Source organism: Ctenopharyngodon idella, chromosome 10 (assembly GCF_019924925.1).
Source record: "Ctenopharyngodon idella isolate HZGC_01 chromosome 10, HZGC01, whole genome shotgun sequence".
NCBI lineage: Eukaryota > Metazoa > Chordata > Actinopteri > Cypriniformes > Xenocyprididae > Ctenopharyngodon > Ctenopharyngodon idella.
In genome coordinates, this window is record NC_067229.1 from 39,091,757 (window position 1) to 39,118,813 (window position 27,057).

Genomic DNA, 27,057 nt, shown 5'->3' on the forward strand with positions numbered 1-27,057 from the left:
GTTGCATTTGTGTCCTACTGTCTCGTAGTTAAGGGTGCACAAGAGGTCTGTCAAGAGAACATGTACGGCCCTCCAGAGCTCTAATCCTCACCGCAAGCCAGCAGAACCAAATCAGACAACCCTAGACACCCGCTGGACACACACACACACACACACACACACACACACACACACAGAAAACACAAGTGACCATGGCATGACTGCAGAGGGATTATCGCTTGTCCCCTTCTCTCTCTCTCCCTACGGCCATATGCTTGGCACAAAAACACACCTCCCCCATTACACACTTTTATGCGTGTGCACACAAACACACTATTTGAATCTACAGCCTTGAATTCGACTATGGCCAAAAAGGCATCTTTTTATAGCCTGCTGGTAATCCTTTGACCCACTTTGCCATGCAAGAGCACACTAATACATTACCAACTTTTGCTTCTCTCTTGTTTCTTTCTTACATTTTTTACAGTAGAGCACCCCACATTTGTCTGCAAGGATTATTTTGCATGAAACAATTCTGGTTTCATCATTATTGCAAATATACAGGATTTTTTTTTCTCCTGTTTTATTGTCCACCAGGTGAAAAAATAGTCATAGTTGTGAGATATAAAGTTGCAATTATGGGAAATTAAAGGGGCCATATATAGAATTCAGAAACCCTTGTTGTTAGAGATACCGGTGGCCTTTAAGTGAACAGCAGCCAACAACTATTGTTTGTGCTCGCACTTGTGCACACATAACGTATAAGAGACGAAATGTGAATCAAGGCCCCCATATACTCAAGGCAAAGTTCTTTTTCGTTCTTTGCTTAGAAGTAAAAAGTTGGAAATAACTTTGCAGCAATATAAGTCCATGGGAGAGAACAAAGCTGTTCATTAGTTGTGGAACTCCAGAAAGTAGGCTGTCAAGGCTATTTTATTCACGGATGAAGTGATTCTTTTCTCTTTAATACAGATGATGCTGAGTCACTAATAAATTAGTAAAGACAAAAAATAATAATAATAATAATACCATAGCTTGTTGGCTTGTTGATTTTAGACTAATATTGTAGATCTACCGTTGTGTTGGGTTTTGACCAATATGAAGTTAAGTGGCAGATCAGTGGGCTTGCTGCAGTTGAATATCTAAGTAAGAGATGTCCTCTGTCCCAGATGACTGTATTATTTGTGTCCCCTTTAAAAATTGCTCTTGAGAAATTTTATGTTTATTGTCCCCCCCAACTGATAGATGAAATTTACGCCCATGGTCACGCTCTTATAGTAACGCCCGCCTGGAGGGCAAAACAAGGCTTTCCTTCACTGACAGCCAGTCATTTTCACCAGATTTGTAATGTAGTAAGACAGTGATATTAAAAGACCAAATTTAATATACACCTTATTGATGATGCATACTATACACAGGCAAACAGATGAACTCAGAATATAAAAGCAACACACCGTTCCTCGTTAAGCGTTTTTCCATACAAAAACCATTATAAAGAAACGCTTAACCATTTAGAGCATTGCATTCTGGGCACAACTGCTCACCTGTATATAGTATGCATCATCAATAAGGTGTATACTGAATTTGATCACTGTTTTAGTACATGAAGGCACATGAAGTAAGCATTTTAGAATGTCCTGCTGTTTTTAGTGACTGAAATACTGCAGGATGTGCTAATTATGATTGCATTTTGTTCATATATTTTTGTTTTTCTTCTTTTGAGATAAACTGACAAACCTGTAATGCAGTTCTATGGATGTTTTGCCTTCCAGGTCTCTGTGCCAGTCATGTGACTGAAAACTATGGATTGTTACATATTTAAAAGATGCAGTTATGATAAAGGGCGCAATTGTGTTTTACAAAGACCGTTCGCAAGGCGTTCGCAAAGACCCGCCTCCTTTACTTACTGTTGCTATGTCCGACAATGCTGCACGTTAGTACAATAGTTAGCACGTGGGACAGATTTCCGAGGTAATACATTGCGGCTCTAAATTATCAGCTAAATTGACATTAATGTCCAACACCTGAGTCATCATCTCTCGTCTGCATCCGTCAACACACTAAATTAAAATTAAAGCCCCTGTGTGGCGCGCCATCTAGTTGAGTGGGCTTACCCGAGGTCCTGTGCCCAGTCGGAGGTTCAGAGACGGGTGTGTGTGGAGATGAGAAATGGCAGAGTGTTTTGCACAGACCCCATGGGATCCAGCCTTCTGTTGGCCTTCACTGACCCAGATCTGCCCTGAGAAAGATTAAACTCAAGGGTCCTTCTGTTCCCTAAAGCCTACGCTCCACAGGCAGGGTATACAAATCCAAGCCAGCTCAACTGGAGCTGCAGAGAGAAAAGAAAAAGTGTTTATGTGCAATTGGTCAAGAATTGCAGAGATTACACTGAACAGTTGACTGCGTACTCAAGAACCTCTCACGGGCTGATGGTTCGCTTTATCTCAGAGGCGCAAACATTGCTCACTTGCCACATAAATGAGTCCTCGTACCTAGCTAACAGCCTGGCAGCTGTGTGACTCTAAACACTAATATCATTCTTTTCTCGTCTCTATAGAGCATTCAACCGATTTAACCTGGTGTTCGTCGTAAAACATCTTGACATTGATTTCAAAGCCAAATGCCAAAGCCGCTGTTTTACTAGCTTGTTTGAACATTGTCCTCTTGGTTTTAATGTGGCAATTGCATGTGCTTTGCATACATTAAATGAACAATGAGGTTGAAGGCATCCATCTCTGGGTTCTGTAATTAACATGGAAATGGGAGAATGGTATTTTGACTGTGCTTCGCTCCCCTCTGGCCCTCCTGGGCGTGTCTCCACTGACACAAAGCTAATGAATGAGCTAGTGATTTATGGGTAGTGGGCTTCCACTTAAGGAAGAGTGCGTGTCTTGACTACTTGGTTTGAATTCTAAGGAGACCTTCAAAGGTGAAAGCTCAGATGATCTCTGTACCCTCTACATCTCTCAATATATTGTACCTTCCATGTGATCCACCTCTAAAATTGATCCATTCATATATTAAAAATGAACTTCATGAGAAGAAACTTTGACTGGATTTTACGCAAAACGTAAATCCTATTGTTTATGAGGTTTAAAAACTTTTATAGCCCAGATGAGTACCTACATGGTAATGTTGCACTTTTGCCTTGTTGATCTAGATGAGAGGTGTTTAGTTCCAACCTGCTCCAACACCTGCCTGGAATCTTCCAGTGATCCTACAGACCTTGATTAGCTGGTTCAGGTTTGGTTGGAGCTAATTGCTGGAGGAAAGTGGACATCCCTGGGTTATTTTTTTATTATTATTATTATTTTTTTTTTACATGACCATTCCAGTTAGGAACTTATTCAGTTCTGTTCAGTTCTATTGACATTATTTCTGCAGATACGTATCATCGTGATACCGTTCTAAAATCATACTGTGACAGAGTTTTGCACTTCTTAGGGGCTGTTCACACAGAACGCGTTTTTCCATCCCAATGCGCTACTTTTCCATTGTTTTTCAATGTAAAAGTGCTAGACAGACATGTAGGCCTGTGACCGTTGCGCTCACGTCTTGCACGACACAGCGTTCTAAAAACGTGGCGCTCAAGTTAAAATCAGTACAACTTTTTAAAAAACGCGTCTTGAGACCTTGCGTTTTTTCCCCATTCCACTGCCTGCGTCACACGTTTTTCAAAGCAAAACAGCTATTAAATATAGGCTACAGCGTGATAGTCAGAGTAGTCCGATTACAGAATTAATGACTCTTATGAGTTAGTTATATTACTTATGTTATGAATAAAAAAAACAGCGCAGTTGGATTCCCGGTTTAGTGGGAGTATAGGCTATTTAGCGTATTAAGCATAGTCCGAATAACAAACGAATAACTCAAATGAGAGTGAATTCTTTAACTAATCGCAGATTTCAATTTCTGTACAGTCCAATTTCTAATGTTAAATTGTCATACCATATACAATCCGCCATCAAAATGATCAATTTAATCATTCCAGCTGCTGTGAGAAAAGGCAATAAATGATCCGTCACCGGCAGCATCCTCACATGCCATATAGCCTACTAGCTGGGACTCCTTCATTATGTAAACAGGTACGCAAAGATGAAAGGCTGCATGCTTGAATTTCCCATGGAAACCTACCAGTACCACTCGAATTAGAAAACATCATTACAAACTTACCGTTGTGAATCGGGCTAAGATAAAGAGATAGTTTTGAACACTGGCTGGTTATGTACTTACTCATAAATTGATTTTGGATCATTTTTAACCAAAAAAAGTTACGGACTGCAGCTTTAAATACATGTGCTGACAAATTGCATAATATGTAACTGCATGTAATATATTACTACATGTTTGTTGTTTAATATAGACTATAATTATATTACAAATGTGTATTCCATAAAGTAAAATAATCATTAATGGAACCGTTAATGAATCGGAACCTGATTCACTTCCCTAGTCATGACCAAACAAAAAGCATAAAATGTTTTGGTAAAGACCGTTCAAATGGCTCATTGTTTATTGTTATATTCTCCTTTTCACTTATTTTCTACAAGTGCATACTGCTTTTCTTTTCATATAACTATTTGTTTGCTGTTTTTCCTTCTGATTTTCTGACCTCAGGCTAGTCTCACGTGGGAGTTACTCACATTCTTTGTTTTTCTCATTCTTTACCCTCTACTTGTTTTATCCAACTCACTGTCTCTTTCTCCACACTTGTGTTTTCTTCATTCCTCTTCCCCCCTCAGCCCTCACCCCCTTTCTCCTCAGCATCCAGTGTTGCCCGGGAAAAGGTAATTTCATGCCTCTCAGTGGTGGTTCAGCCAGGTGGAAGTAGTGACGTGCCTGCCGTAACCTTAGAAACTAAAGATGAACGGTCACAGCCGTTAACGGTCGCTGCTGACCCTCTTTGTCTTTGTTGCTGCAAACTTTCGGCTTAATTTCTGAATAAAAATTAAAAATATATAGTAGAAATAAATATATAGATAAAACTTAAAATTCTTTTAAACAGAACTTTCAAAAACATTGATTTCAAGACAAACATATATAGCTCAGAATGTATTTTATTTTATTTATACAAAACAACAAGGACTACCAAAAAGTTAGTCAAAGGAACATAATTTTGGTTTTTTTAATGAAATACATTTCCTCACGATCTCCAAAACACTCCTTAAAAAAGACAAATACAATCGTTCACAACAGTCGTCAAATGACACTCTCTTGGCTTTGAAAAGAAAGGGGGAATGGGACCACATTCCTTTTGTGACTGCAACGATGGGGATTCACAGACGGAGACGAAACGGACAGACAGAAGCGTCCTCGGCCTGGTTAGGTCATTAGACTTGCTGTCTAGCTGGCTGGTCAAACAACACACATTGTGCTTTCTATTTTTTTGTTGTTCTCCAACACAACGAGAGTGCAATATTATTATGCTTTGAAATGCTGCTGTATACATTTCTACAAGAGGTTGGCACATTCAGACATTAACTTATCTATAATATCGGAGCTTTTAACATGATTTCTTCTTTCATGTATAAATACAATATACTCTTCTTTCCAGGCATATGGACCCCATGTAAAAAGCTTCAACGGATGATTATTTACAGTGACAGCATGATGAAAAATGCCCCCGTGAAGGTCATAAATAACAATAATAACAATAATTAATAACATAATCAAAAGTCCCAGATTCACGTTCTGAAATCTGTACACTCGTCCACTTTTCTTCGGTTCTTCTCTTCAGTTTCCGAACGAAAACGGAGGGATGCCTAAGTCAAACTTCCTGCGTCTCACAGCCTTCCCTTATCTCATCTCCTGAAAGAGTAGAAAAAAATTAGTTACAAAAGTTAAACAGGATTTTAAATCAACAGAATAATGTTTGACACAAATAATCATTTGAAAGTCTTGAGACCAGTTTGAACCAGCTTCAAAGATAGTTTTAGATGAACAATGATGGTTTGCTACTGGTATAAGCTGGTTATTATAGCAACTTGACCACTGTAAGACACTAAAACCTTCATGAAATTGGCCAAAATATACCTTATACTGGTAACCAATAGTTTTAACTGGTCATTTAAACTGGTCAACCAGCTTAGCTGGTCTGTTCAATAGATAATTGTGGCCTCTCAGGACAAAAGAAAGGCTTTTTGGTTTGGTATGTCTATAGATGACTTAATGCAGCAGGGATTGTCCATCATGGGATGTGACAAGATCTGAGGACACAGAATAAAGGCAGACCCCTTCTCCCCTCTCTCCGTCAAGCACCTATTCACGCTCTCTGTCCGACTGGAAAGATAACGCTAACCACCGTGACAGGACGGGGTAACCCGAAACTCCCTCCCCGGGGAACGTATAGCCCTCTTTTATGTGGCCTGTCTTTTATGTTCCAGAGGGGGTAACCTGAGAAGAGGGCACACATTTGAGTAGACTCTTCTGTCCATATGGAGTGACCTCAGAAATGTGTAACCCTGTGCCCATCACAGAACTACTAATGTCTATAGAGAAACACTGTAACAAGAAAAAAGTGTTATGGCCACTTTGGCCCATGCAACTAGTTCTTCTTAATTTGATTTCTCTGTTTGACTAAACTAGTTATAAATGGTGAGAAACCATCTTCTGATCATGAAAAGTATCATGGTATTACTATGTGTTTTGGACATTACTCAGTTATGCAACATGCCTACCACCACTGTACATTTTTGCATAAGGAGAGGGATTTATGTATTGCAAAGATGTAAAATAAACCAAAAGAAGCCAAGTTAGCGTAGTTACCATGGTAAAAGGATTACGTACATATTTAATTACAAATACAATGCAAAATTGACAAAAAGGGTTAATAAATTGCTACTATTACTACTACTACTAATAATGATTAATTATTAATTATAATGAAATCATTCATTTAAAAAAAGGTATAAAAGGCAAAACCCCAAACTATGGGTATCGGCAGATATCACTCTGAGTAATCGGCTATCGGTATCGGTGCATCTCTACTAATAATATTTATTATAATTATGTACAAACATCAATACTTCCACCAAATAATGCAAAATTATTATTATTTATAACAAGCAATATATCTACCAAATAATGCAGACTCTTCACAGGTTATTTTTACAGGTATATTTGCTTTTTTACAGCTTTGAATGGGTTTCATCCAGTTAGATTTTACAACTGGAACTCTTTTTGTATTTGAGAACTATAAAAATTGTTTTTTAGAGTGATCGTGCAAGTGTTTGATATGAGGAAAAAAACACTTTACAGATAGATCAGTTGGTTGTAGCATCTCTTCTGTCATCTGTTCTCTGAGCAGTGGGGAATGTACTTCAGAGGAAGTGTCTGATTGCTGGCTAAAAGTACTATATGTCTCCTCTGCTCTACAGAACACTCACATTATGTGCCCAACAGCCAGATGGATTCTCATCCACACTTAGTCAATTCTGTCTCACCAATGAATGAGTGTTAAGAAAAGATAAACTAATGCACATGTTTGTGAGCCTGTGTTTGACTAAGCTCAGCTAATGTTTAAGATTTAGGATTAGGATTTGGGAGGATGAGGATTAAATCTTGAGAGCATATACTTAAAAAAAAAAACAAAAAAAAAAAACAATCAGTATTTTTTTGTCTTGAAATACTGTAAAAATATCTAAACATCCTTAGATGGATTTACTTCAGCAAAACTGTGTAACATTTGTTTTAAGCATAAAAAATAAACATTTATGCTGAACATTTTGACTGTGTTACAAGTCTTAATATATAGTCTTAAAATATGCATTTTTTTATAAACCATAAGTATTTTTTATTAATGAAGTACAGTAAATATTTAATAGTAAATATAAATCTTGTTTTAAGGATTATTCAATATTTTTACTATATAAAAAGACAAAAAATACCGATCAAGAAAATGATTTTTTGCATGTGTTACTTGGTCTTACATCATTTCTCTTCCTGCCCGTTCCATGCCCTCGTGATCCTGTTGACCCCCGTGATGATGAACTTCCTGTTGTGGAGCAATTGCTGGACATCTGACCCCGAGACAGGAAGTTGGGCTTGTTGTAAGGAATTAAATCGTCCTCTGCCGAGAGCCACATAAACAAAAATATAACGTTAGGGGCCAATAAAAGTGTAATGTAAAGAGTGTGTGTGTGTGTGTGTGTGTGTGTGTGTGTCTGTTCTTGTATACATGGTTTATGAGGACACAAATGTGTATAATGACATGGGTATTACAATGTAAACACTTCCTGTGTCCTCGTAAACCAAATGGCTTAAAAAAACATACTAAATGGTGTTTTTTTGAAATTCAAAAAAAATGCAGACAGTTTTCTGTGATGGGTAGGTTTAGGGGTAGGGGTAGTGTAGAGGGATAAAATATACAGTTTGTACAGTATAAAAACCATTACACCTATGGAGAGTCCCCGTAAACTACATATGCAAGTATGTGCGTGTGTGTGTGTGTGTGTGAAGAAAAAAAAAGGAATAACAGCATTTAAGACTGTCAGGTTTTCTCTAACCATCTATCCGTCTATGAGAAGAGTTTTTCCGATTGGGTGTGCTCTGTTCTCTCCTCTCCATGGAGGAATGGGAGCTGCCCACTCTCTCGAGGGACGTCTGCCCACATTCGAATGCCCCTACTTGAGCACAGTCGATCTCATCCTCAGGAGGCGGCTCTGGTGGAGGGGGCAGGTCTGTAGAGATGTGAGCAGCATGTTAACGATGCAGGAGCAGGATAAATGATTAACTAACTTCATTCTGGGAAAGGCCTGGTCAGTAACTCACCGCCTTGCAGTATATCTCTTCGGTATTGACCGCTCTTGGAGGTTTTCTTCTTCACCTTGGACTTCTGCCCAGGAGGTGTGTGGTCTGCAGAGGGCCTCGCTCGACCTGCAAGGGGGGATGACATGAGACAATGATGCAACTATAACAATTGTAGGAGATCTGTGATGTGTGTCTATTTTTATATTGCTGGGAGCATGGAAGTTGTATTTTACTTCAGTTAACATAGCCAAAACTTGTTTATATGGAGAACTGAAACACACCTGGCGTGGTGTTGCTGATGTTCTCTACGCTTTGGGCAGCTCCTTGGCTCAGGTCCCGTTTATGTGCTGAGCGGTGTGACACAGTGTTGTCAGGACACTCCTGATTGGCGGACAGGTTTGGGTTGGACTGGGTTAGCGGGGGGCTTGGCGCTCGCGGCACAGGCACTGGTCCACACGGCAACCGGCTGTCAGTTAGAACAAAGTTTGACAGGATGAAATACGATCAGTAAATTAGAAAATTACATTATATCTAACTAAAATGCACCCCACTCAATGGATCTCTGTTTTAACTCAAAGCTACATTTTCTGGGCCAACAAGGCACATGGACACTATTATAGGTACTCATATTAAATGAAAAATGTAGTAGGCCAAGATCAGCACTTTGTAAAAGTAAATGATCTTTCTAAACTTGGCACAACCGCAGTCTAGCAGGAAGCTTAATGAGAGTCTCAATATTTGCTCTGTGCCGTGATAATCTACAAATACGGACCTGCAGAGGAATAAATTATTCATAAAACATATTCTCTCCTGCAGGAACAAACAATAACACTGTAAAAATTCACCTAAGAGAGTGAAAACAAATAAACTATTCTATTAATGCAGAGAACTAAAATGCAGGAGAGCAGTTTCCTGAAGGACTCCATAAACATTTTATGCTATTTATGTAGAAAATAAAAGTTGAATAAACTGAAATGCTGACTTGTCAAAAAAGACATACCCAAAAAATAGTGAAATATCATTTGAAGGTTTATGTGGGCGTCTCACCGTGCTATCTGTGTCGGTTCGAGCTGGTGTAAGCGTGGTATATCGTGGCAGTGGCCATCGTCTCTGGGAGATGGGGTTAAGGTGGCGGTGGACTGGTGGCTATAGGACGTGGTCGGGGAAGGAGCCTCTCCTCTAAGGGGAGGAGCAGGACCGTCCTCCATCGTGCCGTCCATGAGGTAGGTCCTCTCTGGAAGAGGAGGACACCACTCTTCCTCATCGGATCTGTGTAAGGAGAAAAGTGTCAATATTATTTCGAGGTCCATAAATAAAGTACAGCGCTAATATATGACTAAAAAGCCAACTTCACAAATTTATATATCATATTTGCAAGGGCGTATACAACATTTTACTACTAAAATATTCTAAAATAAGAACATTGCTTCATCCTAATTTACTCCCACTAGCCATCGAATTGCAGCAACTCGTGTTTTGCTGGGCTGTGATGTAAATGAAACGCTACTGGCAATTTTTAAAAGGCTAAAACTTCTGGATTTAATTGGAAATATGTCAAGACAGCTTTTGTTAAAGAAATGAATACTCTTATTCAGCAAGGATGCATTAAATTGCTCAAAAGCAACAGTAAAGACTTACTGTCGACATTCTATTACAAATAAATGCTGTTCTTTTGAACTTTTCATCAAAGAATCCTGAAAAAAAAGTATTGTGGTTTCCACAAAAGCAGCACTTTGTCATTGTTGTGTATTGTTTTCAACATTGATAATAAGGAATGTTTCTTGAGCACCAAATAAGCATAAAAGACTGGAGAAATGGATGCTGAAAATTAAGCTTTGCCATCACAGTAATTAATTACATTTTAAAATATATTAAAAGAGAAATCAGTTATTTTAAATTGTAAAAATATTTCACAATATTGCGATTTTTACAATATTTTCATCAAATAATTGCAGCCTTGATGAACATGAGACTTCTTTCAAAAACAATCTTACCTATGCCAAACTTTTAAACGGTAGTATATATATCACTTTGCATATCAATATATCGCTTTTCTTTTTTCTTATTTTGTGCCATTTTATGAGGAAATAAGCAGATAGCAAATGATACAGAAGAAAGGTGGCAGAACTTGGAAAGGACTCAGGCCCTGTTTACACTAGTGCGTTTTCGTTTTAAAATGCATAACTTTTGCTACGGCTACGCCTGTCGTTTACACTACTCCAGCGTTTTCAACCCTCGAAAACTGAGACTTTTGGAAACATTGTAGACCCCGTTTTAGTTTGAAAAGTGCAGGGTTGCATTTCAGTGTAAACGGACCAAAACAGAGACTTTAGAAAATGATGGTATGGCTGCCCACATTACACTACCGGAACACGACAATTACAGACCAGGGTACCGTTTCCCAAAAGCATCGTAAGCCTAAGTTGATCATAGAACCATTGCCACCAATGTAGGCCAGGGCTGTGTTTCCCAAAAGCTTGGTAAGCCTAAGTTGATCATAGAGACTGCTGGTGGTTTGTTGGCAAGAGGCAATTTTTTACACTTGTACACGCATACCCAGTGTGCATGAATGGTCAATTAAACACCAGTATAGACGGGGATCGTTTTGATTTTAAAATGCAGTTTAAAACGAAAATGCACTAGTGTAAACAGGGCCTCAAACTTGAGTTGATGTCAGAGCACATGCTGTACCCCACACATTATCCAACTATTACATCAACTTTTCTTATCACTCACATGCCCTTCTCACTTAAGAGTGGGAGAATAAGTGACTTTTTTCTGCTTTATAACTAAATTCCCTCATTTTTAGCAGAAGGTTAAGTAACTCCAGTACCTCTGTGCTAAATCAATCACGGCACACTCATTATGATTGCCTGCTGCAGTAATCACCGGGTCAATGCAACCGGTGGCATATCGATTCCTGCTGCCGTTCTGTCAAATGAGACAGCCTGGCCTCCAGATAACAATATGCGTGATCTTTCAGCTCTCGTGGGACCAATCCATGCAAGAGCAATGGAAAATAAGTTTAATGCAGTGGCATTTTGAGTGACACTGACTCAATGTTTTGCCTTAGGCACTTTGAGGGCAAACCGCTGAGCTGAATGACACCTACACATGGAGCGTTCTTGGTTTAGTACGTATGTGGCTGCTTGAAATTTTTGTTGAGTTCTTGAGTCTTGCTGAGCTCAAGGGTGAGTCATTAAGATTACAGTCATATAATGCAGTAACAGAGCCGATGTTCTTGCCTTCGGGCTGGCACAAACGTTAACCTTGTGATCCATGAGTTCATCACACATTTGAGGGCTAGTTATGAAAATCCAGTCTTGCTGTGAGTGTTGCATTGCGTTCTTGTGCCCTGAATAACGTCTAATGCTTGGAGGAAGAAACTTGAGAAGGGTTGTACCTGTCATTGGCTAATGCGGTTATTGCGGGAGGCTATGTCAACGTTATCAGATTCACAGATCTACACTGGGCTGGTTAACCGCTGCGGCTAATGTGACTTGCCCTCGTTAGTGCCCCTCACGGGCAGCCATTGGGCTGAAGTGGCGGCAGAAAGCAATAAGAGCATCTCTACCCGTCAGTGCCTGCGGCCGGGGCACTCTGCGGCTACTGCTGACCGCGAGCTTCACTAACAAGGAACTAATGTGATACAGACCAGGAAAAAGAAACATAATTCAGTCAGGCCATCATGAGGAAACAGGCCAGACTCAAGGATAGCATATCGCTAACTTTGTTAGCCTCCATATACAGCCTTGTCAACAGCAATCAAACTGGTCTGGCCCTGCGAATTTTGAGACTGTTCCTGGAACAATCAGCAAAACTTTGTCCAGAAGGCTAAACGAGGCCAACCTAGCCAACATGCTGCAAATTGGTAAAAGATGTCAACACGTAGACATGGAAATGAAGTTAAAAACTAAAATGAATTGCTGAAAGCGTGTGTAAGAACTTGGGGTGAGACTTGAGATTTATTTTGTCTGCCAAAGTCCTAATGGAACACTCTCCAGGCAGCTATTTTCTACTAGTTCAGCTCCTATCTAATTGAATGAAGACTGAAAGTTTTTGTCAAGATTGTTTAAATAAAATGTCAAATCACCAAGAGTATCAAGATGATTGTTTTTTAATTTACATTTAAATAACGCAAAAAAACAAATTTTCAGGCAGGACCAGCTGGCATAGCAGTGAAATGAATCTGAAGCCTTCCAGTGAACTTTACCCCATGTCCTGGATTAGTTCATTATCGTCTTCCTCTTCACACTCGTCCAGCTCTCCAGAGAGGGGTGGAGGTGGCAATGCATCCATCCAGTTGAGAGATGGTGTTTTAACTGGCTTCCCCATCAACTTCTGCTTTGGTTGTTTTACTGTAGAAAAACAAGTGATTTGTGAAGAACAAAAAAATAGCATACCTTCCTTCAGCAGTGTTGTCTGTTAACTAAAACAATAAAAATAGTTTTCAGTAATTGAAAAAAAAAAAAAAAGAAATATTACATGAAAACTTAGAAATGTTCCTTGCCTCGGAAACTAACTGAAATAAATAAGTTGAAGCTGAGGTATTAAAATGACTAAAACTAAAATAAATTCTATAATAATATATAAATACTAATAAAATAACACTCTTATTCAGCCAAGCAAAGCATTCATATTAGCTCTAAAGAGAACAGATAAGACTTATACCGTTATCAGTCTTGGAGCGGTCTGGCTGGGCATATTGAGCATTGGAGGTTCCAGGCTGAGTCATCCAATGGCTGCCATCTTGTTCAGGGCTGCAGGGTGCCTGGTTGGTGAAAGGCATGATGGGAGTGCTGGCGTAGGGCGTGGTATGTTGAGAGTACTGAGCGGAGAAACTGCGCAGGTCCTCACTGGTGGGGTCAATGGTGCTGTAGATGGGGCCTTCATTGGAGTCTGCACTGTACTTCTCGTTTTGGTTGAGGTAATTAGAGATTCCTGCCTCTGAGGAAGTGATGGTAAATTAATTAGCGTTTAATTAATAAGACTCTGTGCTGTGGAAACTTAGTGTTAAATTAATTTAACAGTACAGCCGGTGGTGTTGTTCTATAACAGCGAGTCTTACCATTATAGTATCTCTCCGGGGTGTCATGTTTAGATGTACAGCAGTTCACAGAGTCTTTCCCGTTGTGCACGAGATTGGTAGTTGGCCAAGAATCAGCCAGCCACGGGTAATTTCCCATGTTAGTACCCAGCATACCAGGCCTGCATAACCAGACAAATCAAAAATAATAGAATCTAAACTGTCACTATATTTACACTCTGAATTGATGCTTAAAAGGCTAAAAGTGCCATTTACCTTCCGTTAAGTCCAGAACTTTCTCCATGTGGAAAACCAACTGTAAAAAAATATAATGCAATTCAACCACAGGCAGAAATATTAAGATTCAATGACATTGTGTTGTGATTGTTAGCTGAAACTAAGATTAAGGCTATTAAAAATCATTTTTGTTAATTTAAATAGAGCTAAAATGAAATAAAATAAAATATAAATATTAGATAAAACTTAAACGAAAATGAAAAATGTTGCCTTGGCAGCTTACTGTAATCAATTACATTTTGGTAGTAAAATGACTAAAACTAAAACTGAAAAAAAATTAATTGAAGCTAATAAGAAATTAAACACATAAACTAATAAAAAAAGGCAAAAGCACATAACAAAATTACTACTTAAATCTAAAAACAAAAGCAAAATTCAAAATATGAATAAATACTATAACAGCATATAAATCATACTAAAATAACTGTGATAAGTGCATGCATACCTGCAGGTGTGTATGCAAATGAAGCCGTGTAATGACTGAGCTCTTTCCTCTTCTTCCGTCTGCAGTAGATCCACACGCTGAATCCCATAAGGATTACCCAGCATGCCCCGCCAATGCCTGCGATGAAGGCAGGCTGCTTCACTACGTCTGTGATCTGCTCAGCCAGACTTACATTCTCGTCAGATTCGCTGCCTCCACCTGTGACTGTGGGCTGCTCTGCGGGCAATTCTGAAAAGAAGAGAGATAGAGGAAGAGAGAGCAAAGACAGATCAAAGTGTTACTCAGACAGAATGTCTTAATAGGACTCAGCTTATTGGAAAGAATTAAGCAATTTAGTCTCAGAGCGGGGCTTTAAAAAGCAATCAAAGAGAATTTACACAATTTTTTGTACTTCTACTCCACAAGCCCATCATTTCACACTTTTAATTTTTTCAGTTTAATAGTCAAGGCTGTTTTTGCATCAAACACTCACTGATAATCACAGATACGGGCTGGCTGTGAGCGCCCACTCCTGCGCTGGTCACTGCCGCCACCTCCACCTGGTACAACACGCCGGGTAGAAGTCCTTTTAATAAAGTGGTCAGCACGTTCCCGTCCACCGTCTGATTGATGTGGTAGCGTGTCTGAGAGTCGTTACCCAAACACCAAACCTGAAACAAGATGAGACTTAGATATAAACTTAAAAATACTCAAGTGTCTAAACACAAGTTCTTGACCTGTAGGACTCACATCTGCAAAAGACACCAAGAAACATCCAATATTAACATCTTCAAATGATATATCATGAAACCAGATCATATTTCATTACAACAACAATAAATATTAAAGGTATAGTTCACCCAAAAATAAAAATTCTGTCATCATTTACTCGCCTTCATGGTCGTTGTAACCTATAAGGTTATGTACAATAAATTCTATGTTGAATCAAATAGGCTATAGGCCTATATTTCTTTCTAAAGCTACATTTTGTAATGTCTATTTGATGCTTTTCTAATTTAACACAAATTAATGACTATAAATTATCTTTTGGGGGTAATTTCTCAGCCAAATTGGATTAATTAATCGCCACATTGTTTACGTTGATTATTTAATTTAAATAATATTATTTTAATATTATTTTTTATTATATTATATAATAACATTAATGTTAACACATCATGCAGCATTTTTGCATTCAAATCACTTTTTGCAAATATATATACACACACATATATTTATATTAATTATGTAAAATATTTATATATCATGATATTTTGTTGGCTTTAATTTACGTTGATTATTTAATTTAAATAATATTATTTTCATATTATTTTTTATTATAATATTATATAATAACGTTAATGTTAACACATGCCTTCACTATGAATAGACAAATTATTTTTTGCAAAGTACCTGGATTGGACATTGCAATCTAAATCTCACCTTATACTCTTGGATGACTCCATTTTGCATCTCAGTGGGAGGAGGCTGCCATGATACACTGATGCTGGAGCTGTTGCTGAGCTTGACTGTTGCCACGGTTACAGCACGAGGTGGGGCACTTGGAACTGGAAGAGAATTAAATTAAAATTACAATTTGAAAAGTGAGTGTCCTTAATAGTAAATCACCATTATCCCTCTCCATAATTTTATTTGCCAGAATGAAGCGATTCATCTTCATATTATGTACAACAGAATAGAATTGAGTTGGCCTGGGCTGAATGAACTCGAATTGAATTGATTAGAAGGAAATTAAATTGAAGTGCATCAAATGGAAACTGAAAGAGCTGCAGATATCTCACCCTCCTCTGGTGTGCGAAACGTCAGCGAGCGGCTGTCCATGCCCTGGAACTCGTTAAAGTAGGGTCGTATTTTAATCTCGTATTCCGTGCCTTTGAGCAGGTTAGCGATGACAGCGCTACGCTCTGTTGCAGCTTTCACTTCCTGCTGGGACCAGGAGCCACCGACAGGACGATAAAGCAAACGATAACCCTGGATGTACTGAGACTGACGATCGACCTGACAGATGGAAAGAGGGAGACCGAGACAGAGAAATGAGATAAGGTGAGCCAGCAGGTGAATCATAAGGCCGTGAGGAGCTGATTTGGAGGGCAGATATCAGTAGCACTTACGTTCCAGCTGATCTTCACGCTGGACGCCGTCAGCAGTACTGGTTCGTGAAGCTGCACAGCCATCTCTCCCAGCTCCCTCTGAACCTGTCGGTGGTCCACACCTTGACCTGTAGGACTGACATCTGCAAAAGACACCAAGAAACATCTAATATTAACACTTTAAATGATACAAATATATAAACATAGGATATATCAAGAAGCCTGTCAAAAATACAAAGGGTCATAAATTCACCACAAAATAAGAAAAGTATAATGCATTTTATTTTGCATTAAAATAACAGTTTATTTTTTGTAACAATTTATGTATTGTGATTTATGTATTTAATGTGAAAAAAATAGAATTCTCATTTAAGCAATATGGATTTTTTATTAACTATTTATTTAATATTTATTAATATTAAATATTATTAAATATTTAATATTTTTTTAATATTATTATTTATTTTTTTTAAATGTAAAATATTTACATATATTGTTTGTACTTACTTTACTTATTGATTTTAATAAAATAAAATAAAAATATAGATAGAATATTTTTCTTCTGATTTTTGTGATATTTTTTATGTTTTCACGATTATTTTTTTATTTATTTATTTTTTTTACATTTATTTGTATAGCGCTTTTCACGATACATATCGTTTCAAAGCAGCTTTACAGAGAAAGCATATCCAGGTGCATCCACATTAAATGAAACTGATTTTTATATAATATGTGAAAACAGGCACAAATTATTTTTAATTATTTCACAAATCTTGTAATTTGTTTCACTATTTAAATAATAGTTAGTTATACAACATATAATTTGTATTACCCATTTAAGATCTCTATGAAAAAAGGTCATAAAATTGATTGGTCTCCAGTGTACAGACCTTGTGTGCGTACGGGTTCTGAGATGGGGCTGGGGTCACTCAGGCCATAAGCGTTGACTGCTCGCACAATGAATAGGTAAACAGTGTTCGGAGACAGTCCAGTGACCGTGTGCTTCTCCAGTTTCACCAAATCTGCAACCGTCTGCCACGTGCTACCCGCTGATTGGCTGAAAAATTAGAGAGAAAGACAAATTACCTTACTAAATTAAATTATTAATCATATTTTTATCAACAATTATTTCCATATGTGCTTATTTCTGCTCTACAATAATCAAAACCAGCAAATTCATACAGCTGAATCTAAATAAACATCAATACACCAATGTTTTGTCCTACATTTGTCCCGAAGCAGTTGCACGGCATTAGAGAGAGGCAGATTTAACAGCAAAGTCAATGTCATAGATGCTTATCGGCACTCCTTTGATTGTCATTACATGTGTCTGTTTAATGACCCGGCTCTTCTGTGATGCTATTCTTGCAGCCTTTGGCTTGACAGTGCGTGGTGTGATCTCTGCGGTGATAGATTTATTTATGGCACAGACTAGGCTTGTCATAATGCAGTCAATGCACTGCATGCAATAAATAAATACAATCTTGGATCCTGAACAGTGATTTGATTAAATATGAAGCGAACACATTGTTGATTCTGCACAGGGCTAAGTTTTAGCTTCAATTTAAGGACCCGCAGACAGTTATTAACATTCAGATCACGCCTAAACGTACAGGAATATGAATTTGGCTTAATGAGAACCCAGAGAGCTACTTAGATGTGGCGTACAGGTGGGCAAGATTCACAACAACATACTTCCCCTCTAATAAACAATGAATGTTAAGCACAGACATCTGTCTGTGCCAGAAGGCTTTGGGATATGTCTCTTCACTTGTCTGTGGTTAACCATCACCCTTGTTTAGAGCGGTGGTCACGTGCGCCACGTTCAAGGTTTATTTTTCCCCGATGGCAACTCCTGCCGCAGACACAAAGCCAATAAAAGCCCGACCTGCACAATTAGACCAAGCCATAAATGCTGGGAACCTCGTAAATATTCCTTCAGCGGGCCACCGATAGGAGCGATAAATCCAAGGTCACTTTGCTATCAGCTGGGATGAAAGAAACAGGGAAAGGCTGAGGCATGGACAAATCCCTTTTCTCCAGCAGGACCGTGATTGGGCACACAAACACCCACACATATGTGCATAAAATCAAAAAGTGGGCTGCAAATGTAAACCTTTTTTTTTATGCATCAAGGTGTCAAAATCCTAAACCCAAAAGCTTAAATCCTCCTCATCCACAATCTCAGGTCTTTTCCATCCCTCGCTTGTTCTCTGCCACCCCTCCCATTTCCCTTTCCCAACACTCCGTGTTCCACAGCACCTCAGGGAAGGAAATTTTATAGCAAACACACCTTTCAGCCCCACAGCACTCTATAAAGAATCAATTTTAAGGATGTGGGGCCATGCTAACTGTTACCCAGGGGGGCAAGGGAGAGGAGAGAGACCTAGTGTGTGTATATGAAATACAGAAAAAATGAAAATGTGTGTGTGTGTGGAACTCCACATCTCCATTGCTGAATAGCCTGTTTGCTGTCTGCCCTCCCTCTAAGGACTGCAGGACCTTGGTTCTGTAATTAGAGGTAGCCCCATTTCAGCCAGCTTACAATAGCTTAAAAAAGTGTCTGTGTGGACTAGATTTAAATTCATTAGCATGTCATACTTAGATTTCTCGAGCTTACTTTCCATGAACAAACTTCTCATAGACTGAACAAACCCCAAAACACTTCAGCTAGAGCAGCAAACTTTTTTGATGCTGTCAATCGATTAAAAAAACCCCAGAATTAATCACACATTTTTTTCTGTAATTAATCACGATAAAAAAAAGTGAGTTCTTAATATTTTTATGTTGTAATATTTTTATACTGTAATAAAGTTACTATCTAAATTAATGTACAAACAACTTAAAGACAGTATATTTTAAATCTTTGTTTAATGGCATCTTTTTATGAATGAAAGCCAGTATCACTGATACTAATACTGGTACTGATGTCTCTATGAATTTTTTTTTTTTTTTTTTAACTAGCAGTTATCAATTTCAACATTTATTAGGCTTAAAAAAAATAACTTTTAATTTAAGTGAACCTAAAACAATTTTCACATACACCCACTATAATAAATGTCATATTTACCTGTGTCATGCTATGTCATATTCCTACTTGTCTAACATGGAAACAGAAATTGAATAAAGTTATCACACACTTTACAGTCTTCGCTGCATAAATTAATAAATTAAATAAAGATTAATCCTTATTAAAGCTACATTTATATATTTTCTCTGTTACCTTTGTCCTTTGATTAACATTAATGACAGACATCACAGCAACTGGTTTATTAGGCTGCTGTGACTTTAAGACTTGTGCGCTGCTGAACATGAAGCGGAATTGACACCCATCTCATTTTCTCACAACTCTTTATGTTCATTTAAGACGTTATTTAACTCATTTAAGACTGCTCTTATGAGGATACTCGACAAAACTGCCATCTTGGCATAATTCTGTGTGTTATTGTTTGTTAAAGCATGAAAGAACTAGATACTGGCACGCATCAGGTCACACAGACACGATATTCACAAACAGCGCATTCTCGTTTGTCTTGTGGCACATGAATGGTTTAAAAGCATTAGCATGAACAAGAGTGTGACCACATAATGTAACGTTAGCCAAATTATGATCGCATGCGTTAAAACGTTAATTTTGATAGTCCTAATATATATATATATATATATATATATATATATATATATATAAAACGGTTAGTTCATGTCCTTGATTCTGATTGGTCAATAGCTGTGTTTTATTCACAATAAAACATGGCTATGACTGCTTCACCCAACGGTTCTGTGTATCACTACACAACACCCTTAGTAACCACTCTTAGCAATGTAAACTGTTCTCAATCAATATTGTTCACTGAAGCTTACTGTATTATGTAGAAGAGTATTGTGAGAAAGAGACTGATCGAGTTTATTACCTGCATTCAGATTTAGCATTTTCCTTCAGGTCAGTCCTATGTTCATAAAAAAAAAAAATCTGTTTAAATGTCCGCTGTGATATCGTGTCCTTTTAACAGTTAAGGGGTTTTCCCATGACTGACAGCGCTAGTCAAAGCATTTGTCAGTTGCGTCTTGTTCCGTGTTCACAACAATTCAGTCTTTTCAGTGTAAAAGTCTTCGCTACTGACTGACGCACTCATAAAGACAGTCTTTGCCGCCATCTAATGGTGTAATAATGTAAGTTCTGTTGCTGTTCATGGTCAGGGACTATTTTATCTGGCGGAAGGAAGGCTATTAGTGACAGTTTACTTCATGAAATTTGCATAGATACATATTTTTAGCATTAATATTTGTATTGTGTGGTAACCGTTTTATAAAAGCAATAAGGAAGTCGAGGCTAGTGCTGCATCGTGAATAAGTCACGGCTGAAGGGCATTGTTAGGCACAACGCGAAGCGCAGCCTCTCGTACCTTATTGCTTACATATATATGTATACATACAGTATATATAAATTTGTATTTAATTTTTTGAATTTACCTTTTTTTTTTTTTTTTATATATATATATATATATATATATATATATTATTTTGCAAATTAGTTACTTGGATTATATATTCCAACCACTTGTGCCTAATTGGTCCACCAAACCCAGTAATTCGGAAATTGTGATGATGTTAAACTAGGAGCTCATAACCGTCCAATCACTAAATAGGTGTTGACATAACCACTTATTACCTGCCCTAAGGAACAACAGTGTGAGCTATGCTGGTATGCAGAAGTTAGCCAATCAAACAGAGGTCATTTACATAAAGGCACAGTTTCAAATCTGTCAAAGAGAGGGTGGAAAATTGCTACATAAATTTAAATGACTAAATTGGCCCAAGAATGTGTAGAATAATTCAATAATTCATGAAAATATATCCCCTTTAAATAAGCCTGAGCTCTCCAGTCTATGTCTGAAATTCAATTGTAGAAAACCAATACAGTTGCTATTAATTTAGATCTCTCTGGCAGTAGGTTGCCGCCTGAGGGGAGTGATTCTTGTAGCAGGCAGGATGTGAGATGTAAGCGCAGGATGTAGCTGCCCTCGCATGACCGTGAGGAGCAGTAGAGCGAGGGGGAAGGGGTCAGGGACGGGGCAGCCACGCGGCAGTATTACCCTGTCTGTCACGGCCGACCAGCTACGCTAAGACAGTGACACTGAATTAATAAAAAATGAAGAATGGACCCTAGTAGTAGCTTCTGGCAAGAGACAATATTATCTAGTGTAGGGAGGAAAACAAACAGGAAGGGACCAGAATGGGGATGCTTACAGTGTGCGCTTACTCACCTGAAAGCCTCAATGATGTAAGAGGTGACAGCCGCCCCGCCCTCATGTGCGTTCGGTTGCCAAGTCAGGGTCACGCTGTTACGGGTCACGTCAGTTACGACAGGCTTCTGGGGTGGACCAGGCAGCTGGTATGGCTCTGAAACCGGGGGTGCAGAGAGACCACCACTCTCTGTAAAGATAAGATAAGGATATTAGCATCTTCATAATCATACTGGTCCAAGTTATGATCCCACTATCAATGCGAGCTATGGTCCTGTTTGCAGAATCTATAAGAAAACACTTGCTTTTTTTATATATTTTTCTAGATTTATAGGACATTATAACAGAAATCAATATTGGTGAGGAAAAATCTGATCTCAGGTCAGCACTACTCCATATGCTGACATCTGGCAAATGGACACATATATTTGCTCTGTAAATTTGCAACGGAAGCGGCTTTCTCAGCCGATTATTGCAGTTTGAAGATGATATGATGCAGTTTGTCAAAGATAAGAACACATAAAGGGGGTGATGAAGCACTTGTGTATGTGTGTGTGTTTTTTTTACCTTTCACTCTGAGTACACCACTCCAGCTCGTCTCTCCACTTAAACTGGAGGCAACACAGGTGTAGGCCCCGGAGTCCGTTTCCTAGCAACAGCAGGCTCAGGGTCAGCATTTGTATGGATAAACTCAAACACAATGCATTGACTCACTCCGCTTGGAGCAGCGTGAAAATCTTGACAAATGAGCACAAATTCCTCAAAATTGCCTATTATTTCACAATAATACAGGATCAACTGTTATTTTTTCCTATTACCATTGAAGTCAGTGACAGGAAGACAATAATGTGCTGTTGTGAAACCTAGTGAAATGCGTATGTTGTCCAATGCAAAACCAAAATAATTACTTCTATTATAGGAAAACCATAAACTGTATCTTTCACAAAGAAGGAAATCCCACAATGCACTATGATGAGTTCAGTGCAAACAAATAATGCATCCAAGTTGGTGGACAAGCACACATAAATTATAAATGCATGTAATTCATCATTCAATGCCAAAATGTATAAATAAAAATAGTTTAATATAATTCGAATTGACTTTTTTTATTCAATATGTGTCAAATGTGTATTTTTATGCTTGTTAGAGTAGCATGATTAGTTTAGCAACCAGCTAACAACAAATTCTATTGAAATAAATTCAAGTGCACTTAGCACAAGCAGCACTGTTATGACGAATGGAAATGCTGCCTATGTGGAGCGTCCTAAAATGGTGACTTATGAGAGTCCATTTCAATTAAGGTGCTGTCTATGTAGGCAGCAGACAGCAAGGCAGCTCACTAGTTAAATTTCAAGTAGATGGTAACTGTAAATACAAATATAACCCAGATTTAAGGTGACAATATAATTTTTTGGTGCAACAAATAGTTTGTTTCAGCCCTTTACACACATATATACAAGTACCATTCAAAGGTTTGGGGTTGGTAAGATGTTTTAATGCTTTTGAAAGAAGTATCTTAACTAATGCTGCATTTACTTAATCAAAAATACAGTAAAAACACTAACAGTAATAATGTAAAATATTATTACAATTTAAAATAACATTTCTATTTGAATATATTTTAAAATGTAATTTATTCTTGTGATGTCAAAGCTGAATTTTCATAACTACTGCAGTATTTAGTGTCACATGATTCTTTAGTAATATAATATGAAGATGTGATGCTCAAGAAACCATTCATAGTTATTATTATTAATGTTGAAAATAGTTCAAAACAGCAAGTATTTGAAGTAGAAATCTTTTTAAAATTAGAGATGTTTTTACTGTCGCTTTTGATCAATTTAATGTATCCTCGCTGTATAAAAGTATTCATTTCTTTCAAAAAAAGAACTGACATAAAACTTTTGAATGGTAGTACATGCAAATAACACTAGATAGAAATCAATACGCAACAGTCTAATCCATAAAACAATAATAAAAAATAAAAAAAATCAAACCATGCTGAACAGTTTAATCAGATGAATCCAGATCAGATGAGTTTGAGATTGTTTTCATACAGCATCTCTGTGAATCTTAAAATCTTCCCATTTGTAGGAACCCAGCTGAATTTTCATCTGTCAGTTCAATTTAAGATATTACTGTCTATCATCACGAGTTAGCATGGGTGTACTGAATGTGCAAAAAGAAAGAGGAAATACAAAGACAAATTGGTGAGCGGTGGGGAGAGCGAGGGGCATTAAATTTTTACCACAGGGCCGAGGGGAGAAGTCAGGCAGAAATTGCTTACGACAGTGAGAGATGTAGTAAAGCTTTACTCTTTCTCTCTCTCCATGACAGCGATCTAATAGTGCTCAGGGGCACCAGCTCAGGGGCACCAATGACACGTCTGAGGATTTGACTCATCGGTGATACACACATATATACGTACACACACACGCACACACACAATGACCTCGAATGTCTGCTCACTTGTGATGTGTCTGTTTCATGTTTAATCTCATTTTTATGTAGAGACTAGCATAAGCACGTTCATGCACGTTAGCATGAATTAAACAGTAGCTGACGCAAACACTGATATTAGCAGATAATGCCTTGTCTGAGACTGACCCATGTACTGAAGAGTAGCTTTATATCCTCAGGCAGCACAGGAGTGTGTTGTTGAGAGTGTTATTTTGGTCACTTATGAAACTCTCCTAGGAGGAGGAGAAGAGCAAACAGAAGGTGTAGAAACACTTTCCTCTGTGACCTCTTCCCTGTTTGAGTGGATAACCTCATTGGTTAGACCTCTGCTGTGCTGTCTGGTCATTGGTGGAGAACCGGCAGAACTTAGAGAGGTAAGCAGCCGGGCATCGACTGATTAATCACGGATGGCAGCTCTGGGCTCAGCGCTAAACACGCACTTAAAAATGTATGAGCGGAAAAGAAAATAGGGAGATAAATATTTTGAGAATGCATTCACATCTACTTATTTAACCCCCATGTCATTCGAAACCTGTAAGTATTTCTTCTGTGGAAAGAATGTTTTGGAGAATGTGCTGGTTGCTCTTTTCCATGAAATTACAATGAATGGAAACCGAGGTTTTAAACTTAAAAAAGAACACCAAAAACACCATAAAGGTATCTCTAAAGTGGTCAATATGACTCATGTTTTTTATTTCAAGTCTTCAAAAGTCATAAAATAGCATTACATGATGAACAAACTGAAATATAATTCATTAATCAGTAATCACCGATAAGTGGGCTCAACTGGGTTTTTAACCACTGCAATCAGTTCATTAAGTAAGTTTAATTTGAGAATCAAATCAGTCTGATTCATGACTGAATCTTTTGAGTCAGATCTTTTTAATGAATCAGTTGATTCAGTTCATAGTTCACAAAATGATTAATTTTGAATGAATAATTGACAGTTCTTTTTATGGAATATTGCAGTGTTCATTAAAAATGATTTATCAGTGCACATCTTCTGTTTAATGCTGGATTTACAACATTTTGTCAACTGTGAACTGAATCAACTGTTTCAATTGATTGAAGAGATTTGAATCAAAATAATTATTTGTCATGAATCAGACATCACTACTTCTCTAATAAACAAGTTAATTTTAGTCTGTTCCAGTATTGTTACTGTTTATTAAAACTATTAAAAAATGTTAACACTTTTAATCACTGAAATAAAGTGCCAATAAATATTAGATGATTAACTTAAATTTAAATTCTGAAATGTTGACTTGGCAACTAATCAAAATAATAAAACAAGCTGAAGTACTAAAATGACAAAAACTGAACAAATAAATAAATTAAAGCTAAATAGAAATTTAAAAGTAACAAAAATACTAAATACTAATATTAAAACTGATTATAAAATTAAACTGATAATATAAAAAGCTAATTTAAAATATTACTATTAGTATAATACTAAAACAACACTGGTCTGTTCCTCACACAAAGCTATTATATGGCTTTAGAAGACTTAAAACATAGCGCACAAGTCATTCGGACTGCTCTCATGGTGCTTCTTTTGTCACTTTCATTATACTAAAAATAGTGGCCCATGATATTCTTCAAAAATTCCCACTTAGTGTTCAACGAAGAAAAAGCTATTTGTTTTTGTCTGACTAACATGTTCACTCATTCTTTTCCACATTTCTCTTTTCCTCACTCCCTTGGCACAGTCAAGAGCAGGCAGTTTTTGGCGCATCTCCCGGTATAATGGCACCTTTTCACAGTGCTCTCTCTTTCTCTCACACACTCGCACGCTACCATCTGTGCAAACCCCAGTCTCCGTGCCCCTTGTGCTCTCCCATCATGCCGGGTAATCGTGGACTAAAGGGGGCCAATAGAGGCACCAGACCAGAGAGGACAGGGCAAACACCAGAGCCAAAGATGTCCATCTGAACAAAGCATGCAACATTTAACAAGCCAAATAAACAAAACCTCGACACAAAAGCCTAAATCCTCTGATAAATGAGGCTGCTACTTAAATTAACACAATTTTTTTGGCACTAGCTGTCCGCATTCAGTCCACTGTACTGAATATCAAGGGCACATTTAATGTGTTACAAACATTGCGGAGAGTACAGAGATGCTGAGAGTAGCACATTAAGATTGCTAGCCTCCCTACCTTTCTATATCCCAGAATGAGCTTTTAATTAAGGCATGAGTGATTGTTAATCATTCCCTGGCACAATCAATTAACACATCAGGTCCGTTCACAGCAGTGCCACGACCTCAGGTGAAACCTGCAATCGCACACACCCTCGAGGCCTTGAGGAATGGATTTCATTAGGCTAGCATGAGCTAACACTAACGACAGCACACGTTCTCATTACGATCATAATTACCGGTTTTATCGCCATGCACAACTCTCGCATAAGCGGCTGGGTCACCCCGAAACCGTCCACGGAGCAAGTATTAAAATCGATCCGCTAATTAAGCCTGCCTGTCTGCTGTAAACTCAATTGCGCGTTTTATGCCCCCGCCATTGATCGGATAGCAGTAATGACATTTTACAGCGATCATCTGTGTCTAAACGTCACACAGGCGTGTCTGAAAACGTGGCAATGTGTGTGATGCGTGTCTTGAAATCCGTTTGTACGGAATATCGGAGGTAGCATATGGTGTCTGTCAGAAAAAAGAGCTGCCTGTGACGGGACATGCGCTGAAGAGAGCTCGATTTGAAATAACCATATGTTAATAGTACCCACCGGGTATTAGCATTTTGGAGAATAAAAG

General features: G+C 38.0%; 1 protein-coding gene across 7 annotated transcripts in view; it reads right to left on the reverse strand.

Annotated features, from left to right (window-relative positions):
• Nucleotides 1–5,018: 5,018 nt before the first annotated feature.
• robo3 (roundabout, axon guidance receptor, homolog 3 (Drosophila)) overlaps nt 5,019–27,057 on the reverse strand; it is a 190,028-nt gene continuing 167,989 nt past the window's right edge. For all 7 annotated transcript variants that reach the window (XM_051909671.1, XM_051909672.1, XM_051909667.1 and 4 more), the window contains 18 exons: nt 22,396–22,477; nt 21,850–22,018; nt 17,476–17,642; nt 16,607–16,728; nt 16,277–16,493; nt 15,918–16,042; nt 14,968–15,145; nt 14,496–14,723; nt 14,030–14,069; nt 13,796–13,935; nt 13,399–13,674; nt 12,941–13,085; nt 9,775–9,996; nt 9,009–9,193; nt 8,749–8,853; nt 8,484–8,657; nt 7,908–8,047; nt 5,019–5,787 (listed from right to left, as the gene is read on the reverse strand). In XM_051909671.1, the coding sequence (XP_051765631.1) occupies nt 5,776–5,787; nt 7,908–8,047; nt 8,484–8,657; nt 8,749–8,853; nt 9,009–9,193; nt 9,775–9,996; nt 12,941–13,085; nt 13,399–13,674; nt 13,796–13,935; nt 14,030–14,069; nt 14,496–14,723; nt 14,968–15,145; nt 15,918–16,042; nt 16,277–16,493; nt 16,607–16,728; nt 17,476–17,642; nt 21,850–22,018; nt 22,396–22,477 (2,727 nt within the window). In that variant the 3' untranslated portion in view covers nt 5,019–5,775. The remainder of the gene's footprint in view (nt 5,788–7,907; nt 8,048–8,483; nt 8,658–8,748; nt 8,854–9,008; nt 9,194–9,774; nt 9,997–12,940; nt 13,086–13,398; nt 13,675–13,795; nt 13,936–14,029; nt 14,070–14,495; nt 14,724–14,967; nt 15,146–15,917; nt 16,043–16,276; nt 16,494–16,606; nt 16,729–17,475; nt 17,643–21,849; nt 22,019–22,395; nt 22,478–27,057) is intronic.